Here is a 25,711-nt window from a genome sequence, read left to right as displayed (position 1 = left end):
ATTATATGAGTTCTAGGGTTTCTAGGTTTAATTGAGAATCTACTTTGATTTAATTTAGGAACTTTCATATGATTAAATGGTTTTTACTATCAATTGAGAATGTACTTTGATTGGTAGTAATAATTTCAACTATAATCAATTGAGAATTTACTTTGATTGATTAGTTTTTAATTTGGTTAGGCGATTTAAGAATATACATGATTAAACACAATAGGATTTGATTGAGAATGTACTTTGGTTGAATTCATTGTGAATAATATAGAAAGGTTTTGCATTTGATTGAGAATTTACTTTCGTTAAGTGCATGATCGCCCTTAAATTAATTACGAATGTACTTTAATTAATTTGAAACTTAAATAATAATCAATTGAATAATTATCTGTGAATAACTGATGATGAATCTATCTTGGAAAAGCAGTGAAATTAGCCTATTTCATTATAATCGTTTTTAAGTTTCTTATTTGTTCTTTAAACCTTCTCCAAACATCATTTTTATTCTTGAACATTGCATTGCATTCATAAGATTCAAATATTAAAAGGCAATTTCGTATTTGTTGGCAGACGACTCAGGGTTACTTTAACCCTATATACTTTCTTGAATACTACTTGGCAATACTAAAGTTGCCTTGAAAAGTAGTATTAATTTGATAGCTTCAACGACAACTTATCAAATTTGGCGCCATTGCCAGGGAGTACGGTTAGTATTTTGAATATTTTGATTCTTATTTTTATTTTTATTTTTTTTATCTTTATTTTTTTTAACGCGCATACATTTAATTTAATTTGAGTTATTTTTTAGTCTTTAGTCATTATTGTTACGAACACTTACCTGACTTAAGCTCTTCCAATTGCAATTTCAATGAACCACTAACCCAAATTGAACACCAATTTCACTAGTTTCCTCAACCCCAATTTAACCATAATCGCAAATCCCTTTGAAACTAATTGTAATTTCCTTTTAGAAAAACCATTTCAATTTTAACATTGTCACAACACTTGGGTTGATAGTACCACATATTTTAAAACTGAACATTTAATTGAATATTGGCTAAGGTGGACATTACGCCATTATCGATATAAATATCGTTAGTAAAAAGGACAAAATTGAACAATTTTTACAAAAGAATGAACTACTTTGGATATCTCAAAAAAGTGAGGACCATTTTGAACAAAACTAACTAATATAGGGACAAAAATAGGTATTAAGCCAAAAAGTTATAAATAGTTCGTGCTAAAAATTTTGATATTGTTTGGTTCCTTTACTTTGAAAAACAATGGTTTTGGTCCCTAATTTCAAACGACATTAAGTTTTATGCTTTGTGACAAATTTTGTTCCACGTTTGATTACATGAGTCTGCAACATACTCATTTTTTTAATTAAATTATAAAAGTATTATTCTTCTTCCTCCATGTCTCAGCTTCAAGATGTCCTACTTCTATTGTCATTGATATCTTTTCTCATCAATCACCTAGAAACAATCATCATAACTTCTCTATTTTTAAACTCCATTATCAACCCTTTCAATTTTCATACAACATAGAAGACACAACCACTCCATCCTCTTCTCTAATTTTTGAATTTTCCCTTTTTTATTCATTCAACTTCAACAAAAACATACACCATCTCTTCATATTTACAATTTTCTTCTTGTCTAACCAGGATGTTTCATCATCTGCTCCCACATTATCAACCACACAAAAATGACTCTCATTTTTCTTCACCCTTCATCTCATAGAACCCTACAATACCCCTTCCTCTACTCAAATTCCTTTGTCACCCAAGATGGATGTATCATATTGAACTTTATATGAAGATTTTGAAATGGTACATGAAAAATCAATATGACTCAAAAGCTTTAATAATTGAGAGTTTTATTGCTAAAATAAGTATTGAGTTTTGTTCAAATTACATGACAATAGCAAATATGATAGGAGTTCCTTCTAGATCATGGTTGAAAGGTGTTAATAAGGGGAGTACAGTGTTAGCTAAACCCAATCCCTATGATGTTGTTTTTGATGATGACAACACATTGTTAATAAAAACACATGTATGTGTATTGTGTTATGAGTTATATGTGTTCATGCTTAGTGTGAAATATGCACATATTGTTTTTTCCACATTTGATTGACATATTGTATTGATTAATGCATATTATTGTGTTTATGAAGTGACTATATCTATGTATGCACAATATACGTTTTGGTGATATAAAAACCATATTCACAAAAGCGTGTCTACATGACTTAATCAATCACAATGGTGTGATAATCAATTAAGGTCATCAAACAGCTTGAGTTTTTAAACTATGGCAAAACAATTAGTTTTGAATCGATTACATTAGTCGGTGAATCGATTAAAACTCGCGTGTTTGCACATATCTTTTTCAAATGTGTTGTGACGAGTTTTTAGAAAGAAAAGTTTTAAAAAATCTTCTAAGTGTTATAGATCTTGAAGAATCAAGAACGAGAACGAGAAGTAGTTTTATAGATCTTGAAGCATTCTTGAAAAGCAAACATGATTGGACTGAAAAGACTGATCGTCTCTGAACAACAAAAGGTGCATTCTGTTTGATCAGGAGAAGAAGACTTACAATCTTTAATTTGTTGTTTCATGTACGTGTGGCATCAAGTAAAAGAGTAGTTTACTCTTGACTTTGAGAGGGGATATCTCAGAGGGGTTGTTGTGACAGGAACAGGGTACTTTTGTGTTGACAGGTTTTGTTGTTCTATATTTGATTGAGAATTTGTAAGGTGTTTACATTTTAGAGTTGCTATGTAAAGCCTTAGCTGTAATACTCCGATCATTATAGTGAATTGCTCTCCAATCTAAGGTTGATTGGGAGGGTGACTGAATGTAGGCATTTAGGCTGAACTAGTATAAAAACTAAGTTTGATTTTCTTCTCCCTATCTCTTTACATTCGTGCATTCATTATGTTATAGTCTTTACACGCATACTGGTTTCATTGCACACATTGCTTACGACACAAGAAAGTTTTCAAGAACCATACCATTTGCGAAAGATTTGAAAAGTGCTACTTTTTATAAAACACCAATTCACCCCCCTACTTTTTATAATCAATGAATTATTGCAAGCACATCTATACGTACTGAACAACACAGATGATGCAATCTCTTACTTATATGCATACAAAGTCATTGGGAAGAGAACATTCTAAGACAATAAGAGAAATAATAATTGATGAAGCATTACAGTATATTAAAGCAATAGTTTAAAGCTGAGGTTTTGAATATTCAAAATCTTTTGAGACTTTGATGTGGCTAGCAAATGGATTGATGTTTGATATTATATGTTGTACATGTTGCGAAATTAATAATTTCACTTTTATTCGAAGTATTTTGATGATAAAAACACAGTACAAAATAGTGGAGTCAATCTTGAAGTTGAGTCTCAAAAACATTTCACATCCAAAGATCAAAATATTGTATTTGGATCAATGACGTACTATGGTATAATAGAACATATCTGGGAAGTTGAGAAAGACGACCATCATTATGTTATTTGAGTTGAGAAAATTTGTGATGGATTTAAATATTGCGAAACAGAAAAACAAATATTTATATGTATTATATTTAGTTTTCATATTAATTTTAGGTTTAATAGGTTCGGAGGTCCCTATATTTGTGGGTTCGTTTCAATTGGGTCCTCCAATTTTGAAAGTGATCAATTTGGTCCCTAATTTAACAAAATTGAGTCAATAATACCCTTTCCGTTAAATGCAATGGACGGCATTAACGTTTTAAACATGTGGTATGTTGAAGCATCCTTCAAATAAAACTGTGCAACCTGCAAATAAAAGGATGCCTCAACATGCTACATGTTTAAAAAGTTAACGTCGTCCATTACATTTAACGAAAAGGGTATTATTGACTCAATTTTGTTAAATTAGGGACCAAATTGATCACTTTCAAAATTGGAGGACCCAATTGAAACGAACCCACAAATATAAGGACCTCCGAACCTATTAAACCTTAATTTTATGATAATTTGTCACCATAGAACTTAGGTAAAAGATGTTTTTTATTAATGGCATTTTTGTAATAGATTAAAGGATACGTTAGTCATTTATCTTACTTGCTCATCGTTTTCTTTTCTGTTCATTAATGAGAGGATAATAAATTATTGATCCTCTTCCATTATTACATTAACGAGAATCATTATTACTTTATAGAAGGAAGCAATTTCAATCTGCATATTCAATTTTTTATCATAAAGGTACAAACACAGCAGCAAATTGGTTATTCTTTTATTGGTTCAGAAAAAAATACAGTTTTCAATTAAAGAAAAAGATGTTATTGAAAAGATGAATACCGTTGCCAACAGAGAAAACCCTATAAAAATTGCAGAAAGATGTTACCTCTTTTCTCTCTTTTCTTCTATACTAAAATTGCTTCTTTCGTATTCATCCTATGGTCCCAGTTCAGCTCATTGGTGTAGAAAAGAGGCAAAAAAAAATACGTTTTTCAAAGAAATCAATACTCATTGAAAAGCTAAACATGCTGTGTTGCCAATAGCCATTAAATATCAAGTGAAGCAACAGCCACAAAATTGCTTAGCTCACTTCATTGGTTCAAAAAAGAGGCAAAAAGAAAACGTTTCAACAAAAACAAGATTCATTGAAAATATAAACTTGCTGTGATCGGAGACACAGTGCTTCCACCTGATATTGCAGACAGCTTTGCTCTGTCCAAAGATGTAATAATAAAACATAAAGGGTTAAATATGTTTTTAGTCCCTAAACTATTGGTCGTTTAATGTACAATTTGGTCCTCATTCTTTTCGAAACGTTCGTTTTAGTCCTCGGAATTTTGGCTTTAGTCCTCATTTGTTGCTAAATGAGGACCAAATTTTTAAACAGTATTTAGTTTTCGAGGACTAAAACGAACGTTTCGAAAAGAATGAGGACCAAATTGTACCTTACTTGGAAAGAGGGACGAAAACCAGAAACGGCCAATAATTTAGAGACTAAAAACATATTTAACCCAAACATAAATATGAACATTTCAATTTCTTTTAAATTATGTATCCACTAATATTTTTCCTTAAATTATCTGATGACATAAAACATTTCAAGAGTATAGAAAACACATTGGTTTCTATAACGGATCGCGATATTCTAACAACGCAATTTTGACAAAAAATTGACAACGTTACGTGTCAAAAGGCTATTGGATTATTTAAAATATTTTTTTTTTCCGTTAAAATTGACAATGAATTTGGCTTCCGAAAATGTCCTTCTCATTTTTGTTTTCATTCTTCTCCACTGTTACATTTTGGTTTTCATTTTGTGTGTGTTTTCTCTCCTTTCTCTCTTTCTCTCTCACGAAGGAAACTTCATCTTCTCCGGCGAGACTCCCGGTGAAGCAATGGAAAGCTCCGGTAACAAGGTATTTTCTTTTCCCTTTCCATTTTCCGTTTCCCATTTTCCATTTCCCATTTTCCCTTTTCCCTTTTTTCCTTTTCCCTTACTCCATTTTCATCCTCTCTCTAACCTCTTTCATCGTTCCCTCTCCTTCTCTCTCCAAGCTCTCTCCTTTCTCTCTTCAAGCTTTCTCCTTTCTCTCTTAAAGCTCACTCCTTTCTCTCTTCAAGCCTTCTCCTTTCTCTCTTCAAGCTCTCTCGTTTCTCCCTTCAAGCTTTCTTTTTTCTCTTTCGTTTCTATTTATTTTAGCTTCATCTTCTTCGGCGAGGCAACCCAGCGAGAAACATGTTCTCCTTTATATTGATTTTGTTGTGGGAAATGGAAAACTCCGGTGACTTCGGTGATGAGAGCAAGATATCTCCACTATTCCTTTTCCCCTTTCGCGTTTTCCCTTTCCCCTTTTCCACTTCCTCTTTCCCCTTTTCCACTTCCTCTTTCCCATTTTCCATTTAGCCTTTCCCCTTTCCTCTTTGCCAATTTGTGTTTCTTGTTTTGTTAATTATTTTTTGGATTGTTCTAACATGAATTTTTTTTATGCAGTTGTGTGTGCAACATTATTTCAAAACCAAGTTTGTTGATGTTTTGAATGGAAGATTGACTCATGAGGAGAGGAATGTCTACTTGATAAAATTATGGAATGTCCACTTTTCAATCATGCCGACGTTAATATTTTAAAAAATTATTGTAATGGATTGTATTGAATATTTCCAATTCACAACATGTTTTTTCAATGTTAATATTCATGGATTGAACCAAAATATGTTCTCATCATGGAATGTTAATGGATTTGATACACATGACCATTGTTGTAACACTCCTTCTTGGAGTCTCATAGGAAACTTTTTTCGTTTTATTAATTAATAAATATGTCATCTAATGTTGTTACAATGCAAATATTTTAAAAGACATTTTCAATAAATAATACATCTGTCAATAAGAGGGAAAAATATACGTATAAGATAACATGCTGTCAACTTTGACCTTTGTTGACAATTTTAATTATAACTTTTTCCACAGACCTCCAAATGATGTGATTCTTTTTTTATTAGATAGTAGACTCAAAAATCTTTCCAATGACTACTAATTTATAATTTTTGGACATCTGAGTAGGTGCAGTTAATTCCTTAAAGTTAACGTTTTATATATTTCTACCACCTCTGACTTTTGCTGGTTGTTTTCCTCAAAACTTTCTCCACCGAACTCCAAATGAGTTGATTCTTGTTTTGTTTGAAAGCTCTTTGAGTCTAGATTCCAACAAAACAAGAATCAAGTCATTTGAAGTTCAGTGGAGAAATTTAAGAACAAAACAAGTAGAAAAGGTCAGAAAAATAGAGTTGGGGAGCAGTGTTCATCTAGCTCGGGAGTACAGTTGAAGTTTCTGTACAAATTACCCTTTTTCCTCTGGTAATCAATTACAAGACCCCTGTAATCGATTACCAAAGGAAAATGGGTATTTTGTACAGAAACTTCAACTGTACTCCCTAACTAGATGAACACTACTCCCCATTCTCTATTTTTGTTGAATTTTTCATTTTTTGAGATGGGTGAGTGAGTTAAATGTTATTGGGTGTGCTCCCTGCACCAATAATGAGGTTAGGTCATTGATTTCTTCAAAAAAAATGTCCATTTAGGTTGTTTTCTCCAACTGAGGTGAGGTGCATGATCATTGTTTGTTCGTCATCATTGACACAGGATTGATGTTGTTGTAATCGATTACAGGGAGCTGGTAATCGATTACCAGTGAAAAAATCCCCTTTCGTACCAAAAGTTGAGGAGTGCTATCCAGACATGGTTGAAGCATCCTTAACAGTCATAACGACTGTGTTTTCAAGGTTTTGTGGTTGTTCCCCTGTTGACCATGGTTTAAGGTATCCACAACAAGAAATTTCAAGTTTGGTGAGTCTATGTCGGTGGAAGACCCACTAAGGGTGTTTATAGGTTGAAAGGTGAAGTCCTGCACCATTGACACAGGAATGATGCACTTGTAATCGATTACAGGGACCCTATAATCGATTACCAATGGAAAAATCCCCTTGTGTACCAAAAGTTGAGGATTGCTACCCAGACATGGCCGAAGCACTCCCCAACAGTCCTGACGACTGTGTTTTCAAGGTTTTGTGGATTGATCCCCCCAGTTGGTCATGGTTTAAGGCGTCCACAACAAGCAATTTCAACTTTGGTGAGTCCTATGTAGATGGAAGACCCACGAAGGGTGTTTATAGGTTGAGAGGTAAGGTTCTGCACCATTGACAAAGGAATGATGCACTTGTAATTGATTACAGGGACCCTGTAATCGATTACCAATGGAAAAATCCCCTTTTGTACCAAAAGTTAAAGAGTGCTACCCAGACATGGCTGAAGCACTCCCCAGCAGTCCTGACGACTGTGTTTTCAAGTTTTTATGGATTGATCCCCCCTGTTGGCCATGGTTTAAGGTGTCCATAACAAGAAATTTCAAGTTTGGTGAGTCCTATGTGGATGGAAGACCCACGAAGGCTGTTTATAGGTTGAGAAGTGACGTTCTGCACCATTGACATAGGAATGATGCACTTGTAATCGATTACAAGGACCCTGGAATCGATTACTAGTCGAAAAATACCTTTTTGTACCAAAAGTTGAGGAGTGCTACGCAGACATGGCTGAAGCACTCCCCAACAGTCCTGACGATTGTGTTTTGAAGGTTTTGTGGATTGATCACCCTTGTTGGTGATGGTTGAAGGTGTCCACAACAAGAAATTTCAAGTTTGGTCAATCCTATGTGGATGGAAGACCAAGTAAAGGTGTTTCTAGGTTGAGAGGTGAGGTCATGCACCCTTCAAACAGGAATGATGCACTTGTAATCGATTAGAGGGACCCTGTAATCGATTACCAGTGGAAAAATCCCCTTTTGTACCAAAAGTTGAGGAGTGCTACCCAGACATGGCTGAAGCACTCCCCAGGGGTATTTTGGATTCGTTATGACTTTCTGTTGAAGTTTTTTTGGATGGATCATTATTGAAATACTTCAAGTTGGAATACTTAAATATTAAACAAATAAAAAAGGAATAATGAAAAGTATTGAGTAATGAAAAATTATAACAATATTAAAAAGCACATACATTAATAGAAAAACGTAATAAGAGTTCACCAAACAACAAGTTGTGAAATTAAAAGGTACATAACAATTTACAATGAAATGTAATCTAAGAAGTTGGTTGTCGATCAAATTGATTGCGGAAGTTAACAAGTTCTTGTTCTACCACTCCAACACGATTTTCAATTCTGTTAAATCTATCGCCCACGAACGTGCGGAGATCTTGTATTTATTTGATGACTTCACTGACATACCATCTCTTTCAACAATTTTAAATTGACCTCTAAAGGATCTACAATGTCTAAACAACACTTAAATGGAGTTTTTCCAATGCGCGTCTTATGTTTGACTCGTAGTAAGGAATTGATATTGGCAATGTAGGTGGTGTACATCCAAGCTCGAAGGCGCCACTATAAAACAGTCCAAATTCATAACATTCAAATCAGTGCTCCAAAACAAAAAACACAACAAAAATGTTCAAACTCTACTTACATTGCTATTAGATGATTCCATTTCGGTTTGAACTGAACTAATGACTTCAATCAAATAATAACCTACAATAACAAATGAACAAGGGCAAAAGAAACATTTCAATACATTCCAATATACAAATTCAACTATTCAAGTATTGGTGATATCAACCTCGACGGCTTGTGCGGAAACCCAAAACCTTGGGAGAAAAACCACTTTCTAAACCACGGTCAAACCACAAAAATATGGGAAAATTGGTAAACATATCCAATGATCGATACATAGTGCTTCCAAATGAAAAAATCACGGTCAAACCAAGAAACCACAGGAGTGTGTAAATACATTAACGAAACACAATAGTCTACGAAAAAACAATACCTTTGGAGAAATGATGCCAACAAAACCACTCGCTAACCAAAGAGGAAGGAACAATGCACCTAAGCGACGAAGGAACAACGGTGCCAGCGAAAAAACAAGAGCTTTGAAGAAATGGCGCACAGAAAAGCACTTCAATGGCGTAGAGAGAGAGAGAGACGACTTCCTCCAAAGACACTGGTGGACCCATGCGACGGATGAACAACGGTGGACAGAGACACCACTTCAATGACGGAGAGAGTTTCAAAGGAAGGAACTTCAATGATGGAGATAGAATTTTGAAGGATCTTTCGGTGAAGGGGGAGAGAAAGTTTCAAAAAGGGGGAGAGAGAGTTTCGAAAAGGGGGAAAGAGAGTTTCGAAAAGGAGGAAAGAGACTTTCGCAGGGTCAGGTTTCAGAAATTGAAAAGCGCCAAAAAGTTTCTGAAAGTTATTCCAAAAATGCCCTCCAAAACAAAATGAATCTTTAAACAAAATTTAATAAAAACAACCAATGACACTGAGACACGTGTTGTTGTCAAATTGTTATAAAAAATCTGTTGTTGAAGAAACGTTTTCCTTCTATAACAAAAGAATAAGTTACTGATAAATTTAAATATATTTCAAATATTGATTAAAAAAATGACACTAGATAAAATACAAATAATTATTAGGTAGAGCACTAAACAAAATTTTTATCTCCCGGAAGTTTATAAGGCTATAAATATATTAAAAATTGAAGTATATGATAAATTTCTAACAGAAGAGATTTATTTTATTAAATTTGCTTATATTTGAACTCACTTATTTAAATAAAAATCATAAAAAAGGTATATTATTTTTTTCATGAAAGAGAGACTTGCTTTAGAGTGAATTTTTTTTTTCTTTCATACACGTATATTTGTTTGTTGTTTTTCTTACTTACAATGATATTTTAATGATGTTAGAGATTAGGATGATCATATGAATTTAGTACTAGGGGAGAGTGATGCTCAAATTTTGAAATAAATTATTTGAAAATCAATATTATATTTTTTACTCAGTATTATATTACTCTTAATAATATAAGACTTTATATATATATATATATATATATATATATATATATATATATATATATATATATATATATTTGAGTTATTTCTTCTTTCATTCATTTTTTAGTGAATGTCTCTTTTAATAAATATATATGATTAAAATGAAATATTCTAAGACAATAAGAGAAATAATAATTGATGAAGCATTACAGTATATTAAAGCAATAGTTTAAAGCTGAGGTTTTGAAATATTCAAAATCTTTTGAGACTTTGATGTGGCTAGCAAATGGATTGATGTTTGATATTATATGTTGTACATGTTGCGAAATTAATAATTTCACTTTTTATTCGAAGTATTTGGATGATAAAAACACAATACAAAATAGTGGAGTCAATCTTGAAATTGAGTCTCAAAAACTTTTCACATCCAAAGATCAAAATCCTGTATTTGGATCAATGACGTACTATGATAATAGAACATATATGGGAAGTTGAGAAAGACGACCATCATTATGTTATTTGAGTTGAGAAATTTGTGATGGATTTAAATATTGCGAAACAGAAAAACAAATATTTATATGTATTATATTTAGTTTTCATATTAATTTTATGATAATTTGTCACCATAGAACTTAGGTAAAAAATGTTTTTTTATTAATGTCATTTTTGTAATAGATTAAAGGATACGTTAGTTATTTATCTTACTTGCTCATCGTTTTCTTTTCTGTTCATTAATGAGAGGATAATAAATTATTGATCCTCTTCCATTATTACATTAACGAGAATCAATATTACTCTATAGAAGGAAGCAATTTCAATCTGCATATTCAATTTTTTTATCATAAAGGTAGAAACACAGCAGTAAATTGGTTATTCTTTTATTGGTTCAGAAAAAATACAGTTTTCAATTAAAGAAAAAGATGTTATTGAAAAGATGAATACCGCTGCCAACAGAGAAAACCCTATAAAAATTGCAGAAAGATGTTACCTCTTTTCTCTCTTTTCTTCTATACTAAAATTGCTTCTTTCGTATTCATCCTATGGTCCCAGTTCAGCTCATTGGTGTAGAAAAGAGGCAAAAAAAATACGTTTCTCAAAGAAATCAATACTCATTGAAAAGCTAAACATGCTGTGTTGCCAATAGCCATTATGCAGAAATACAAATATCAAGTGAAGCAACAGCCACAAAATTGCTTAGCTCAGTTCATTGGTTCAAAAAAGAGGCAAAAAGAAAACGTTTCAACAAAAACAAGATTCATTGAAAATATAAACCTGCTGTGATCGGAGACACAGTGCTTCCACCTGATATTGCAGACAGCTTTGCTCATAACTTTTGAATGATTTGCGATTATATGTAGAACAGTCAAGAAAAATGAATTTGTTTAAAAAAATTCATAAAATTTTTATAAAAACATAAAAAACAAAACTAATAACAAGATTATAGATATTCAACTAACCTTTGAAATTTATAAATAATTCATACACATTGACCTAATAAAACTATTTATTATGAACAACTTCTACAAATAATCCTACATACTTCTAATAATAATCCTACATACTTCTAATAATGGATTATATGGTTATGAAAAATAGTAACACAAAGTCGTATATTGCTAACATTTGATCAAGACAAAAAATCTAGAATTCTTCTTATTGTTACTATTAGAAATATTCAGAATACATGATCACTTTTCAATGAATATATCATATAGTACATCTAACTAGTTAAATAAAAAAAATACAACTGTAAATAGTAATTAAATTACAAAAAAAATCATTTCATTTCGTATTCCACTAAAATAAAATACAAAAAAAATTATATACAATGATTACAGTAATGAAGGTCCCTTGAGTCCAAAAACAAAGGAGATTTCCACCGAAACCTACAAAAATAAAAAATGATATCATGTCAAAAAGAATCTTAACAAAATATTATTATTAGTAGATAAATTTACAAGAGTCTCATCATTAATACAATACCATTACTCCACTGAAACAAGACCCATATGGAATGAGGGTTTTTGCCAGCATTATGCTATTAAGAACAATTAACATTAAACATAAACTCCTACAAACTTTTTTGAGAATTGAGACTCTTAAGTCTTTTAGCCCTGCAACCAAGGTAGAAAAGAAACATGTGATTCAATAGCTGTGGCTTAGTCTACAAATAAAAACATCCGAATAGGACATTAAAAATTCACCATCATGTTCATTGACAAAATATAAGCAATTCAATTTCAAATATGACGTAAAGTATCTGAAATCACAACAACAATTCACTCAAGTTTAAGAAAACAACCCACCTTGAAAAACCTGAGAAATAGTCAATGTGGGTCAAAAGAGGATAAAAGTCAAGACGTGGTTTTCGAAACTAGGTGGTTTTAATTCTTTTCATGTGTTAATATATATAAGAACAAAGATCCCGATATTAAAATATTTAAAGCATTTTTAAATAATTTAAAGCGTTTAAATATGTACTGGTATAAAATATCATGTAAAGCATTTTAAAATAATTTAAAATATTTAAATAAAAGACAAATTAAGTAATTTAATTATATATCTAAAATTACAAATCTCAACACATAAACTTTAAGGTTAGAAATCATGAAATTAATTAATGTGTTGTTTGTTTTTGTCTAGATATTGTATTTTTGTGATGAGGTTTTATATGCGGACATTCTCGATAGTTGATCGACTTTCAAGTTGGAAATGTATATGATTCCACCATGGATATGAAAGATCGACTGAAGAAGACAATTTAGAGGACATGATCCACGATGTTGGTGCATAAGCTTTTGTCCAAGCGTATGTGTATGAAACGATGTCCAGAGAAGACACTTAAACTCGTGAGGAAAACACTAACTAAATATGTAATTCAATTATATAATAGTATGTAGTAGATATTAGGATACATTAAATTCTAACTTTATGCTTCTAAGTTGTTTTATGCTTTGGTACATTATTATTAGTTTAACTTTGTACATGGGATTGATTTATGTTTCAAAGTTGATTTATGATTACATTGGATTGATTTATGCTTTAAGAAGTTGATTTATGATTACATTGAATGTATTTATGTTTTAATATAATTTTTATTCAAAATATATGCTTTTGGATTGTTTTTGGCTGTAAAATTATATGCAGGTTTGTTTCTGCAGTTAGGAATGTTGCAGAAACAGACCTGTTTGTAAAAAAATCAGGGGAATATGCCTCGGTAGTGGCCATAATCGAGGCAGAAAACCCACCTACGACATCGGTTCAGGTCCCAACCGAGATATAAAGGCTGGCGAAAAAAAAAAGACCCTACTGCCTAGGTTCAGGTCCCAACCGAGGCAGTAGAGGTGGACATACTACCTGGGTTCAGAAGGAACCGAGGCATAAAGTCCTGCGAAAAAAAAATTAAAGAAAAAAGACATACTACTTTGGTTGACTTTGAACCGAGGCGAACACTACAAGAAAAATGATTATTATCTACCGATAATTATATACGGATTTTAATCCGTATGTAACATGAATATTATATATGGATATTATATACAGATCTTAAAAATAAAATTATATACGGATATTATATACGGATTTTATATACAGATATATCCGTATATAAAATCCGTATGTATTTTTTTGCGCTTGGTGGCAGAAGAGTTTCCTAAGGATAATAACCGTATGTAAGTATAGAAGCAAGTGTTACCCACCGATAGTACATACGGATCTGAAAATTAATTTTATTTCGAAAAGATTGAAATTATATTTCATTCGAACCTTGTTTGGTGGAACACTCGCTTGAGGTGTGTTCTCTCGAATCTCTCTCGGTCCCTAGCTCTGCATTCTCCACAAATTGTCCCAAATGTCTCTGCAACCCTAAGCTTAAGTCTCCATTCTATACGCACTGATTCTCTCAAATGTCTCTGCAACCCTAACTTCAATTCTTCACGCTCCATGCACTCTCCACTCTCCACTCTCCACGCATTGATTCTCTCAAATCTCTCTCGAACCCTAACTTCAACCATTCACTCTCGATGCATTGAAACTCTCATCTCTCGAACGCACTGAAACACTCGAGCTGTGTTCGTGCGAAAAACCTTTTCCCTAAATCTCCTTGTGCCTCGTTGAGGAATCTCGTTCAGCACCTTCGTTTCACCTCTATGGTTCAGTGGCGGTCTTCGTTAGGATGATGCTAAGACCTTCATCTGGTAAGTAATCCTTTCTTCCTTAATTTTCGTAGTAATCTGTAATGCTAGTATTGCGTAAAATCGAAAAAGGGTCAACCCTAATCTGTGTTTAATTCATTCAGGTTACCCGTAATAATTCGTTAAGCAATACTTTGCTTTTTTTTGGATGTTATGGGTTTGATTTTGAATTTCTTAATTTGACATCTGAGTGGGTTCAGCTTAGTTGTGTTAGATTGTAGAGATTTGATTTTGGTGAGGAGGGTTTTTCCTTTTTCAAATGAATGCATTTTTTTTCATTTACTTTCAATTGTTTGGATGCGAAAAAAATTATGAATTATGGGGAGCTTTGGGGAAGTTAGCTCTTGTGTTATGTTGTGGAGGTAAAGGTAGTGGATAATAGCAGTGATAAAAACTGGTTCAGAGGTTCAGTGGATATGAATATTGTTGATTGATGAAAAGAAATAACACAATTTTTCTGGATATTGGAAGTGATACATTTACTCTTTGCAAGCTGGAAGCACTTCAACCAGGAAAAAGAGGAGCTGTCGTGGGATTAGTGGAAGAGAAGCATTTCATTCTCCTTTCTTAGATGGATGGTGACGCCGCAGAAGGTTTTTAGTTTTCTTGTCTATGTTGAAACCGAGGAGAATTTTGAAGAACACATGGTCTTGTTCTTGTTTTTGTCTTTATGTTTGAACCAGATTTTTATTTTTATATTAGTGTTATTTTGCTGTGAAGAAGTGTGCATGTTGGTAGCTTTTGTCATTTTCATTTGGTGATTAGATTGTTGCTCACGGTGATTTGTGGTTTCTTTTAGAAAAAGCTGATTTATTTGAGTTGAAAGAACTTGCACAAGGTGTCAAATTATTTTCTTTCTTTGATGAAAGAAGAGAGCACGGTCATTGAAAGTAAGTGGGGTCACGGCTTAAGTTGGGTGCAGCTGCCATGTGGAGAAGAATTCATCCACTTTAGAAAGCAAAAGTGGAAGGGTGGTTGGTGATTTACGTGAAGAAAAGAGAAGTGGCTTACATGATGCATATTTCTTTTATTTCTGAGTTGGTGCAGCATGGAGAGAAGAGAAGCACACTTTCATTTGTTTAGAATACTTTCAAATTTTTTATTCCAGCTTAGGAGTAGTTTTAGTTTATTTTATTTGCTGCCAATTATTTTGATTCCTTAAGTGTTCACGTTTTTTTTGCAATTGAGAAAAAAAAAAAGAAGGGGTGCTAGAATGAGGAGGGCTATTGTGTTTGCCTTTAGGGAAAGTTTTCTTGGCTTCTGCTCAAGAGCAATGATCTATTGCTCTGTAGGAAAACCAATAAAAGGTTTTGTGCATTTCCAACTTTTAGGATTCACTTTGGTGTTTATTTTAACTTGTTCCTTTAGTAGTTTGATCTTATTTGAGCATAGGATGATTGCCAAGTAATATGAATTATTTATGCAGGACTCTCCCATGCCACACCCTACACAACAGTATTTGAGATTGAGGTTCCTCAATGCTCCTGCCGTTATTCTCTCCTTGGCAATGCAAGGAGTGTTTCGAGGATTTAATCACATCTTACCACTTGGGAGCATTTCTTTTCCTTTAGGCACAGCCTGCAGGAACTTAGAGGTGGAGAGGTGAGACTATAGTATTATATCCACTCATCATTGAAATTAAGATAGTCTGTAGAAGTCATAATTCCTAGTTTCAGATGTTAGTTCTTATAATCAGTTTTTCCAAGATTTTCTTTAGTTTCACCTGTTTTATCTTACTTACACTCATTTTGTAAATCACGGTTCCTGACAAGTAGTGGTGTATGGTTTATGTATCTAAAGCGTCAGAGTAATATATATTTTTTCTTTCCAGACTCCAGGCAATGACATGTTATACTATGGGGATTCATCTTACAATCAAGAACTTGTTTCTTTGTCTAAGCTCGTTCTTGAGAACCTGCTTAGTGCTGTTCAACAGGAACCTTCCCAGGTATCATCATTTTATCTAAATTTGTTGTTTGATTAATTTAACCAATTATAAATACTGGTTTATTGTGCTAAAATATAGGCTGCTCGAGGAATTATGGCACTTGAAGCTTGCAATTGCATTGCATCATCTTTTATGGTAAGATGTTCTTTAGTTGTTTGAACTTTCTTCTCATTATCATTGACGTGGGAAAAAGGAGGATTCAAATTTCAATTTATAAATTCTTGAAAAACATTACAAAACTATTTCCGGTTTAGGAATACTACCCAGTCCAATGGGTATCTAAATCAAAATGAAGTTAACCCATTAACTGGGTTTGTAGCGTGTCTATATGTTTTGCGGATCTAAATCATGCCCAGAGTCTACCACAGCCTTCTGATAACGGTTTCTTTCTTGATTAATGGCAGCTAAACAGTGAATTATCACCTGTTTGCCTTACACTGATAGAAACTGCCAAGTCATGTTTGAGTGCCAAAGACAAATACCTTCAGTCAACCATTCAACTCTTAAACAAACAATGCCCAACTCTCTAGGGACAATGGTATCCACTTTTGTATGATTTGCGCTCTTGCCCTTCTCTCCCTTTTCATTATTTTTCTTTCTTTTGAAGGAGATGATTGTCATTTCGTTTTTATAGGAATCAAATATATTGTTTCTAAATTTGGAGAACCAAATAAAAACAGGCTCCATATTAAATTTTACATGTTTTCAATTGTCTCTATTATATACTTTTCCTAACTGAATATTTAACTAATTTTTTGTTAGCTAATGCATCTAACAAAATTATTAACGATTGAGTTCTTGTCATTGATTCTCCAATTTGTTCCATAAGTGCCTTTAACTCAGAATTATCCAGTTAGTGATCCCGATCCCCATTTGAAAGCATACTGTTCTGGTTGTATTCTCGATGCACTAAACAAAAATATGTAAGAAACATTCAAGGTAAAGATCGAGTAAATAATCCAATAATGTATCAGACTTTTTCGTCAAGAGAATTCAGAGTTTCTTTGGTTCTATCAGATAAATTTGTATTTATTATATGATTTGATATTGAAATTCTTATCATAGTTCTCACCTGAGAATGAAAGGATGAATATGGAATGGACTTTCTTTTATACTGTCATGCAACATTGTATTTGCATTTTATTAGAACTAACTATAATTATGCCTTTTCTTATCCCTTTGTTTTCAGATTGCTATCAAACTTGAAAAAGGTCTTCCACCCAATAATTATATGTGCAACATTTGCAGAGCTATCAGCAATTGCTTTGGAGTTTCTAGTTTAAGTTAATATTCAACTCTATGTTATACAAGGACATGTTTGTTTTAGATTTAAATTATTGTAAAAGTTGAATTTGAGTGTTATGAGATATTAATATTAAGTAGTTGTATTTATTTCTTTGAACTCTATTTATAGAGTATTCAAATAAAATTTTCATGTTTTAATTATTTGATTTTCAACACAATTATATATTATAAATTTTTAACATTTATAATCTGGTAGTAATTATTTATAATTTTATGAGAAGTTTTAATGTGTAAAAATTTTAATATTAATTATATAACTATTAGAAAAAATAAATCTAATTAAATATGTTGTAAACAATAGATACATAAGTACATACTGAATGTAAATTACATACAGATTTATCCGTATATAATATCCGTATGTAATTTATATACGGATTTATCCGTATATAATATCCGTATGTAATTTATATACGGATTTATCCGTATATAATATCCGTATGTAATTTACATACGGATTTATCCGTATGTAACTTAGCTACGCCTTTTTTATATACGGATTTTTGTCCGTATATAATTCGTATGTAAAATTATTTTATATACGGATTTTTGATGTTATATACGGATTTTAGCGGTATGTAATAGTGATTTTTCTTGTAGTGGAAATCATCCACTTTTTTGCCTCGGTTAAGAACCGAGGCATAAAAGTCTAGACTTTTTGCCTCGCCTGTATATGCATCGGTTCAAGAACCACTGCCAACGGGTGAAAATAACCGCTGTCGTTTCTCCTGACTGCACTAGTGAAGGTAGGGGGTAATAATAAGGTTTGAAAAGTATATGAGAAGGAGAAGGAAGGTAGGAGGGAAGTGAGGCCGAACGGTATTGACCGTAAAGGCCGAATGGTAGCCGAACGGTGGAAGGCGTGGAGAGGTCTAGCAAAACGGTGGAAGGTGGTAAAGAGCTGGAGCGGAACGGTTGGAGGTAGGAGGTAGGGGGAAGCAGGTCGAACGGAGGAAGGTGAGGAGCGACCAGGCCGAACGGTGGAGAGCGATCAGGCCGAACGATGGAAAGCAGGGAGCGACCAGGCTGAACGGTGGAAGGCATGGAGCGAGTAGCCCGAACGGTGGACAAGGGAGAGCGACTAGGCCGAAAGGTGGGAAGCAATGAAGGACTTGAGCCGAACAGTTGAAGAGCTACCATCCCAACTGTCACAGCGGTTAGGATGTGTGGGAACTAATTACAATAAAGGGAGCTATATTTGAGGAGAATATACAGTATAAGATAATTATAGTAAATACTATATATTCCAGGGAAATATACAATATAAGATATTTATAATTAATGATATATGTTAGGGAAATATACGGGCGAATGTTTACATTAAATATAGGGATATTTATATTGAATATAGATATATTCTAGGGAGACATTTGGTAAGAGATGAGTGGGAAATAATTAGTATAAATAAAGCTAGAGTCTAGAGTTAAGGGTTGCTTTTGATTATTGAGTTTTGTTGACAGGCGGCTATGCGTCCTGTGAAGTAATTGAAAGAGGTTATGCTCCTAATTATTGTTTGTTTCCTTTGATTCAGTTATTTCTACCAATAAAAGAGGTTTATTCAATTAATGTTCTTTCGATTGATTGAGAGAGTTGAGGGTTATCTTTCTACTTACAATCGTGGTTAGTTACGTCTTCGACTCGGATACGTAACAATTGGTCCAACCTGTCGGATCTTCAAGGGAGGGAACTGTTGGATCGTCAAGGGAGGGAATTGTCGGATCATCAAGGGAGGAAACTGTCGGATCCTAATAGAGAGGAGTGAAAGACATCATGGAGGGAAGAATGAGTGCAGTTGAAGGGAAACTAGAGAGCATGGGGCATAGACTAGAGAACATGGAGTTGTCCATAAGGAGGTTGAAGGCAGAGTTTGGTCCATGAAGTGCAACCTAGCTGGAAGAAAAGGGTAGAGTTACCCATTTTTTACGGGGTTGATCCGTTGAATTTGATCAGTAGAGTTGATAGTTTTTTTGAACTACAAGGGGTGACAGAGGAAGAGAAGGTGTGCCTAGCCTACATCAGTATGGAGGAAAAGGTTGGATACTGGTTCAGATTTTGGAAGGGGAAAGCCAATGATCGTTCTTGGGAAGGTTTAAAGGAAGCGATGGTGATCCGATTCGTGGAAAGAAACACGGGGTCAGTCTTCAAAAGACTGGCGGCCAGGTAACAGTCAGGGAATGTGGAAGAATACGTCCAAGCTCCGAACGGGAAGGGACTGCTGGAACCGAACGATAGCAGACTGCTGGATCCAAACATGAGAGAACGGGCAGAACCAAAAGAGAAAGGACTTACCGAAACCTCCATACCTCCATTGGAGGAGGTTTTACCACCACTCAAACCTCCATACCTCAATTGGAGGGCAACAACCAGTGAGTACCCTTCGTATGATAACAATCATAATTAACTTATGCACAAATGTTTATATGATAAATGCATATCTAATAAGTATTTTGGTGTTGAGTGAATAAATTTTACTATAAATATTTATAAGAAAAGAAAGTAGCTAAAACGAATCGAAGTTCTGAAAAGGAGCTAAGCCTACTGCTATATTTCAGTTTTCTAATAGAATCAGATGAAAAGACTTTGGTAAGACTTAATCACACAAGTAATAGGAATAATGTTAAAGGTTCCCCATCATCTCAAGTATTAAAGTATAACATATATACTTGTTGGACAATTTCACAAATACTAATTTGTTTCCAAATTTATACAATATCAAAACCCACGGTGAAATCTTTTATTTGAAAAGATAGAAGAAGAAATTTTTAGAGTAAATAAAAACTTATTTTATTTGAAAATTTAATCAAATAAAAACTTAAAGAAAGAAAATTATAGAGAAAGAAGGAAAAGGTTTCAGGGAGAGTCAAGAAAATGAAAAATGGGAGTAACATTACAAATTGTATGGCAACTAGTTTTCTTCTTTTGATTGTGTTTTCACTCAAATTTTTGTTGTGTGTAACTTTTAAAATGATCATATCCAAAATCTCTTCTTTAGATAATCTTAAAACAAAATTGATTAGATTAGGGTAAGATGGACAAATGATCCATGTGAGATCTAATTCATAATAACATGAATCCATATCGTTAAAAGTCCATTTAAATGTATTATTTCAAATTCAAATTTATATTTTTGGATTTTAAATCCAATTCATTTAATTAGATTTGGATTTTGAGATTCTAAATCTCAATCCATTTAATTGGATTTAGATTGGATAGTTTTTGGATTTTATAAATTCAAAATCAAGATATGTTTAAGGTTCCCAGTCACTAGTGTAGTCAAGAGAAACGACAACGGTTATTTTTGCCCATAGACAGTGGTTCCCGAACCGAGACATATCTAGGCGAGACAAAAAGGGGTGTGAACCGAGGCATAAAAAGGTAGGATTTGTCCTCGGTTCACCCTTAACCGAAGCAGTCACTAGTAAGAAATCAGCTTTCTAACGCGCTATATAGGTTTCGGTTTTATCAAAACCAAAGCATATAAAAACGCGGTGGCACGTTTATAATAATAGTGAATGTTTATGCTTAAAAGACCCTTTCTGCTTCCTCTGCTATTCTTCTTCTTCTTTCTTGCGATCTCCTTCTTCTTCCTTGTGCAAGAGCCATTCTTCATCTTCCTTGAGGCCATTGCTGCTTCGTCATCCTTGCGGGCCATAACCATTGCCGCGCAGGCCATTTCCGCAACCTCGCGAGCCATTGTTGTCGCCTCTAGCCTCTGCCTCGTCACTGCTGTCAACATCTTCGTCGCCATGCAATCGCCTCCGCCTCACTCGTAGCGCCTCTGCCTCTATCGTCGTGCCTCTGCCGTCGTGCCTCTTCCTAGGGTTATAATCCAGATCCCCTTCCTCAATTTTAGTGTTTTTATCCCCTTTCCCAGATCTACATTTCTTCAGCTGTTATCCCCTTTCTCTCCTTTTTTTTTGGGTTTCTCAGATCATATGGTGCGACCCGTGCCAGTGGTGGAGCTGTTGGCCTAGCACTCGGTCCGTCCGGCGCGCTGTTGTTGCCCTTGGCGATTTTCAGAGACTGACCAGCGTGCAATTTTGATTCAAGAGGATTGTGATGACGAGGTTCAAGGTTCTACTCTGATGCTCAGTTTGCTTGCATCTCTGTGACTAACCAGGACAAGATTATTCACTTACTCGATTATGCAAAAAATATTTGTGAGAGTGATGTTTTATTGGATTATGTAGAGTGATTCATATACAGAGGAGATCGAGGAGCTGTGATTCTCTCCGGCGAGATTGGACAGCGAGTTTCCTACTACAACAGCACAATCTCTAAGGTCGCCACAAGGGACTCCGGCGTTATCAGCGCCCGCACCAGTTTGAGGGTTTTTTGGATTTCTCTTCTACAGGTTTCGATCACCAGTTGTTTGCTTAAAGGGCTCAAAGAACCGGATCTTGGCTCAAAGATTTCTCTGTTCTCTGTTCTACACCTATCACCTCAAGTTGCTAAGGGTTATTGTTGTACTTTTTTGTTGCCAGCATAAGTTGCTAGTTATGAACTCGGTCTGCGTTTTTCTTGAATTTTATCTTGTTTGTTTCTTGAGGAGAGAGTGGAAGGCAAAGGGCTGATTGTGAGGGATTGGGCACCCCAATTGGAAATTCTAAGCCACCCTTCAACAGGAGGGTTTATGAGTTCTTGTGGATAGAACTCGTGCTTAGAGAGCATATCCCTGGGGTTGCCAATGGCAACATGGCCAATACACTCGGACCAGCCAAGAAACGCAGTTTTGGTGACAGAGGTTTTGAAGGTTGGATTGGTTGTGAAGGATTGGTCGCAGAGGAAGTCGTTGGTGAGTGCTTCAGTTGTTGAGAATGGTGTGAGAAGGTTAATGCAAAGAAGGGAAGGTGATGAGATGAGATGAGAGATAGGAGTGAATCTAAAAAAGGCCTTCCTGAGTAAAATTAAAAAAAATGCCTCGGTTAAACTTTAAACTGTGGCATAAGACCCCCTCTGCTGCCTGGTAAAGAACTCGGTTTCATTTGAACTTAGGCAAAAGCATAAACTTTTTTGCCTTGGTTCAAACCCGAGACAAAAAGTGATAGACTTTTTACCTCGCCTGTATATGCCTCGGTTGTAGAACCAGTGTAGTTGTCGTTTCCCTTTACTGCACTAGTGAGTAGATGTTTTGATTTTTTTTATTTTTTTCGTAGGACTTTATGCCTCGGTTCCCTCTGAACCGAGGCAGTATGTCCCCCTCTACTACCTCGGTTGTAACCTTAACCGAGGCAGTAGAGTCTTTTTTTGTTTGTTTTTTCATCCGTCAGCCTTTCTGCTTCGGGTGTGACCTTAACCGAGGCCATAGGGGGCTTTTCTACTTCGGTTGTGACCTCAGCCGAGGCATATTCCCCTGTTTTTTTAAATGAGGTATGTTTTTGCTACATTTCCAACTATAGAAACATACCTGCATATATATTTACAGCCAGAATAGTCTAGAATAATCTAGAAACATATATTTTGAATGAAAATTATATTAAAACATAAATACATTCAATGGAATCATAAATCAACTTCTTATAAGCATAAATCAATCCAATGTAATCATAAATCAAGTTTGAAGCATAAATCAATGCAATGTACAAAGTTAAACTAATAATAATGTAGAAAAGCATAAAACAACTTAGAAACATAAACTTAGAACTTACTATATCCTAATATCTACTACATACTATTATATAATTGAATTACATATTTAGCCAGTGCTTTCCTCACGAGTTGAAGTGACTTCCCTGGAATTGGAGCAGTCCTATTGAATCTCTGCATAAAACACAATGATTTCAATTAGTGTATATGAAATCTAAACTATCGAGAAAATAAAATTCAAACCTAAATATTACCGTTTTCCATCCTCTGGTGTAATGTGCACGAATAATGGTCATCATCCAAAACATGACGTAGTAACCATATTCATATGACTCCGTTTGTCTATTACAATACAATATATCATCATAATTATAAAATGTTAAGTAACACCATTTGAATGGAACCAAATGTAACAAAGTATAGACTACAATACCAAACCTTAAGGGCAACCCATGCAAGCTTTTTAGCTGTAGCAGTTGATAACGGTTGAAAAACCGTTATTTTTATACTTAATTTTGACATTAAAAACAACCTTTATGACTTAGAAACTAGCTTGAAATCATGCTTTTGCTTAAGTTTTGGAAATAAGAGAGTTGGATGGGTTTTAGGTTTGCTTGTTGATCACTCATAAGGTTGTTGCATCTGTTGTGTATTCTTTGTTATGTGAGCACCATAATTGAAGCTTGATTGGCTTTGACATCATCTATCTTGATTGATATTTCTATGATGAGCAAACATGACTGATTTACTTGTCTAGATAAAAATGTTTTTTTTGATGTGCTAGACCATTGTAGTTTGACTATGTTATTTAAGCCATATTTTGTTTTGCTTGAGGACAAGCAAAGTTTCAAGTTTGGGGTTGTGATAACGGTTGAAAAACCGATATTTTTATACTTAATTTTGATATTAAAAACACCCTTGCTGACTTAGAAATTTGCTTTAACTCATGCTTTTTCTTAAGTTTTGGAAAATAGAGAGTTAGATGGCTTTTATGCTTGATTTTCCTTGTTTTGGCAGGAATTAAAATGAATTAGATGAAAGAAGTTGAAGTAGTAAGGAGCTGGACTCAGGAAAGGAACTAAAAGTGCACAAAAAGAAGAGTCGCATTCACTGCTCAGCATAATTTTTACCGTTGAGCGACGTTCTGAAGCACTGCAGTCACCGTTGAGGGCCAAAAGTTCGGCTGAGTGTCATTCTGAAGAAATGCATTTACCGTTGAGCGCCAAAAGTGCCGCTAAGTGCCAAAAGTGTCGTTGAGCGCTATTTAATTGGGCTTGGGCCTATTTTCTATAATTCTTAATAAACTATATTAGGGTTTAGTCGACCTAGGGTTTTATCTTTCATTCTTTCATTGCTTTTCACCCCTTGGAGGCGGATTTTGGAAGCTCCTTTCTTCAAATTCTAGGGTTTTATCTTTCATTCTTTCATTGTTTTTCATCTAGTTTCACCATGTCTATAGTGAACTAAACCTTTATTGTTGTTGGGGAACCGATGTAATCCTTTGAAACTCTCATGTATTGAATTGATTCTTGATTTTATTTGCTTTGCTTCATTAATTGTTAGGGTTTTTCTTCTATTCAATTGCATGATCATGGATGTTATTTATATGGACACATATAGGTACATCTAGAACTGAGGAAATTCTCCCAAGAGCAATATTACCTAGACATAGGGATAGGAGGATTGGTTGCCTTTAAGCTTCTGTGCGAATGTAATGCATGAATAATTGATAGGGAGACAAGACAATTTAAACTAGTGATTAGGTGTAGGCTTTCTTCACCGAGACATCGGGTTTAAGGTAAATTAGAAAGTAACATTAACATTAATGAAGAAAGATGAATTCTTGAATACATGAGAGTGGATAGGATAAATCGGAAACCCCAACAACATCATCATTCCATATTTACATCAATCTGTTTTGCTTCTTTCAATCCAATTGATCAAACACTTGCATTCATGTTTATTTTCCACAATTCAAACACAATGATTTCTTTTACTAATTTAATCAACAAATCACTTAACTATTTAGGCCGTGAGTCCTTTGGGAAACGATACTTGGTCTTACTATTTTATTATTACTTGATACGATTCGGTACACTTGCCGAGTGTTAACAGCAGTAGATCTCCCAGATAACATCATATGTGTTGCAAGGGAACTATTAAAAAAAATTGATTTAGCATACATTTATATAACAAAGAAAGTTGAAACATTGAGGTTCTTACCAATCTACTACATGTCTAAGAGGTTGGGAGGAGACTTGTGCAATGAACAAAACCAAACAGCAGTGTTCTCCGGTATGGAG

The 25,711-nt window shown here is 34.1% G+C and overlaps 2 protein-coding genes across 10 annotated transcripts in view; one reads left to right on the top strand and one right to left on the bottom strand.

Moving 5' to 3' along the window:
- Positions 1 to 9,551, bottom strand: part of LOC148198948 (uncharacterized) — a 29,294-nt gene extending 19,743 nt beyond the window's left edge. Inside the window, exons 1-3 of the mRNA XM_088111845.1 lie at positions 9,365 to 9,551; positions 9,008 to 9,069; positions 8,770 to 8,925 (exon numbers count right to left, since the gene is read on the bottom strand). Of these exons, the coding sequence (XP_087967971.1) occupies positions 8,770 to 8,925; positions 9,008 to 9,069; positions 9,365 to 9,551 (405 nt within the window). The remainder of the gene's footprint in view (positions 1 to 8,769; positions 8,926 to 9,007; positions 9,070 to 9,364) is intronic.
- A 4,555-nt stretch (positions 9,552 to 14,106) lies between these two features.
- On the top strand, positions 14,107 to 17,963 carry LOC148198947 (uncharacterized). 9 transcript variants are annotated; one of them, XM_088111907.1, is made up of 8 exons: positions 14,116 to 14,572; positions 15,063 to 15,162; positions 15,369 to 15,876; positions 15,996 to 16,171; positions 16,401 to 16,517; positions 16,596 to 16,652; positions 16,922 to 17,055; positions 17,707 to 17,963. In XM_088111907.1, exons 4-7 carry the CDS (start codon positions 16,005 to 16,007, stop codon positions 16,923 to 16,925), a joined length of 345 nt encoding a protein of 114 aa, XP_087968033.1. In that variant the 5' UTR covers positions 14,116 to 14,572; positions 15,063 to 15,162; positions 15,369 to 15,876; positions 15,996 to 16,004; the 3' UTR covers positions 16,926 to 17,055; positions 17,707 to 17,963. The 9 variants fall into 9 exon arrangements, with proteins under 9 accessions (XP_087968028.1, XP_087968027.1, XP_087968029.1 ...); XM_088111906.1 differs by having other exon boundaries at positions 15,063 to 15,216; XM_088111902.1 differs by lacking the exon at positions 15,369 to 15,876 and having other exon boundaries at positions 14,107 to 14,572; positions 16,922 to 17,067.
- Positions 17,964 to 25,711: the final 7,748 nt, after the last annotated feature.

This window comes from Vigna umbellata, chromosome 4, assembly GCF_029865625.1.
Source record: "Vigna umbellata cultivar VRB3 chromosome 4, Vumbellata_1.0, whole genome shotgun sequence".
NCBI lineage: Eukaryota > Viridiplantae > Streptophyta > Magnoliopsida > Fabales > Fabaceae > Vigna > Vigna umbellata.
Note: the sequence above shows the minus strand (reverse complement) of the source record. Positions and strands in the feature narration are given on the sequence as shown.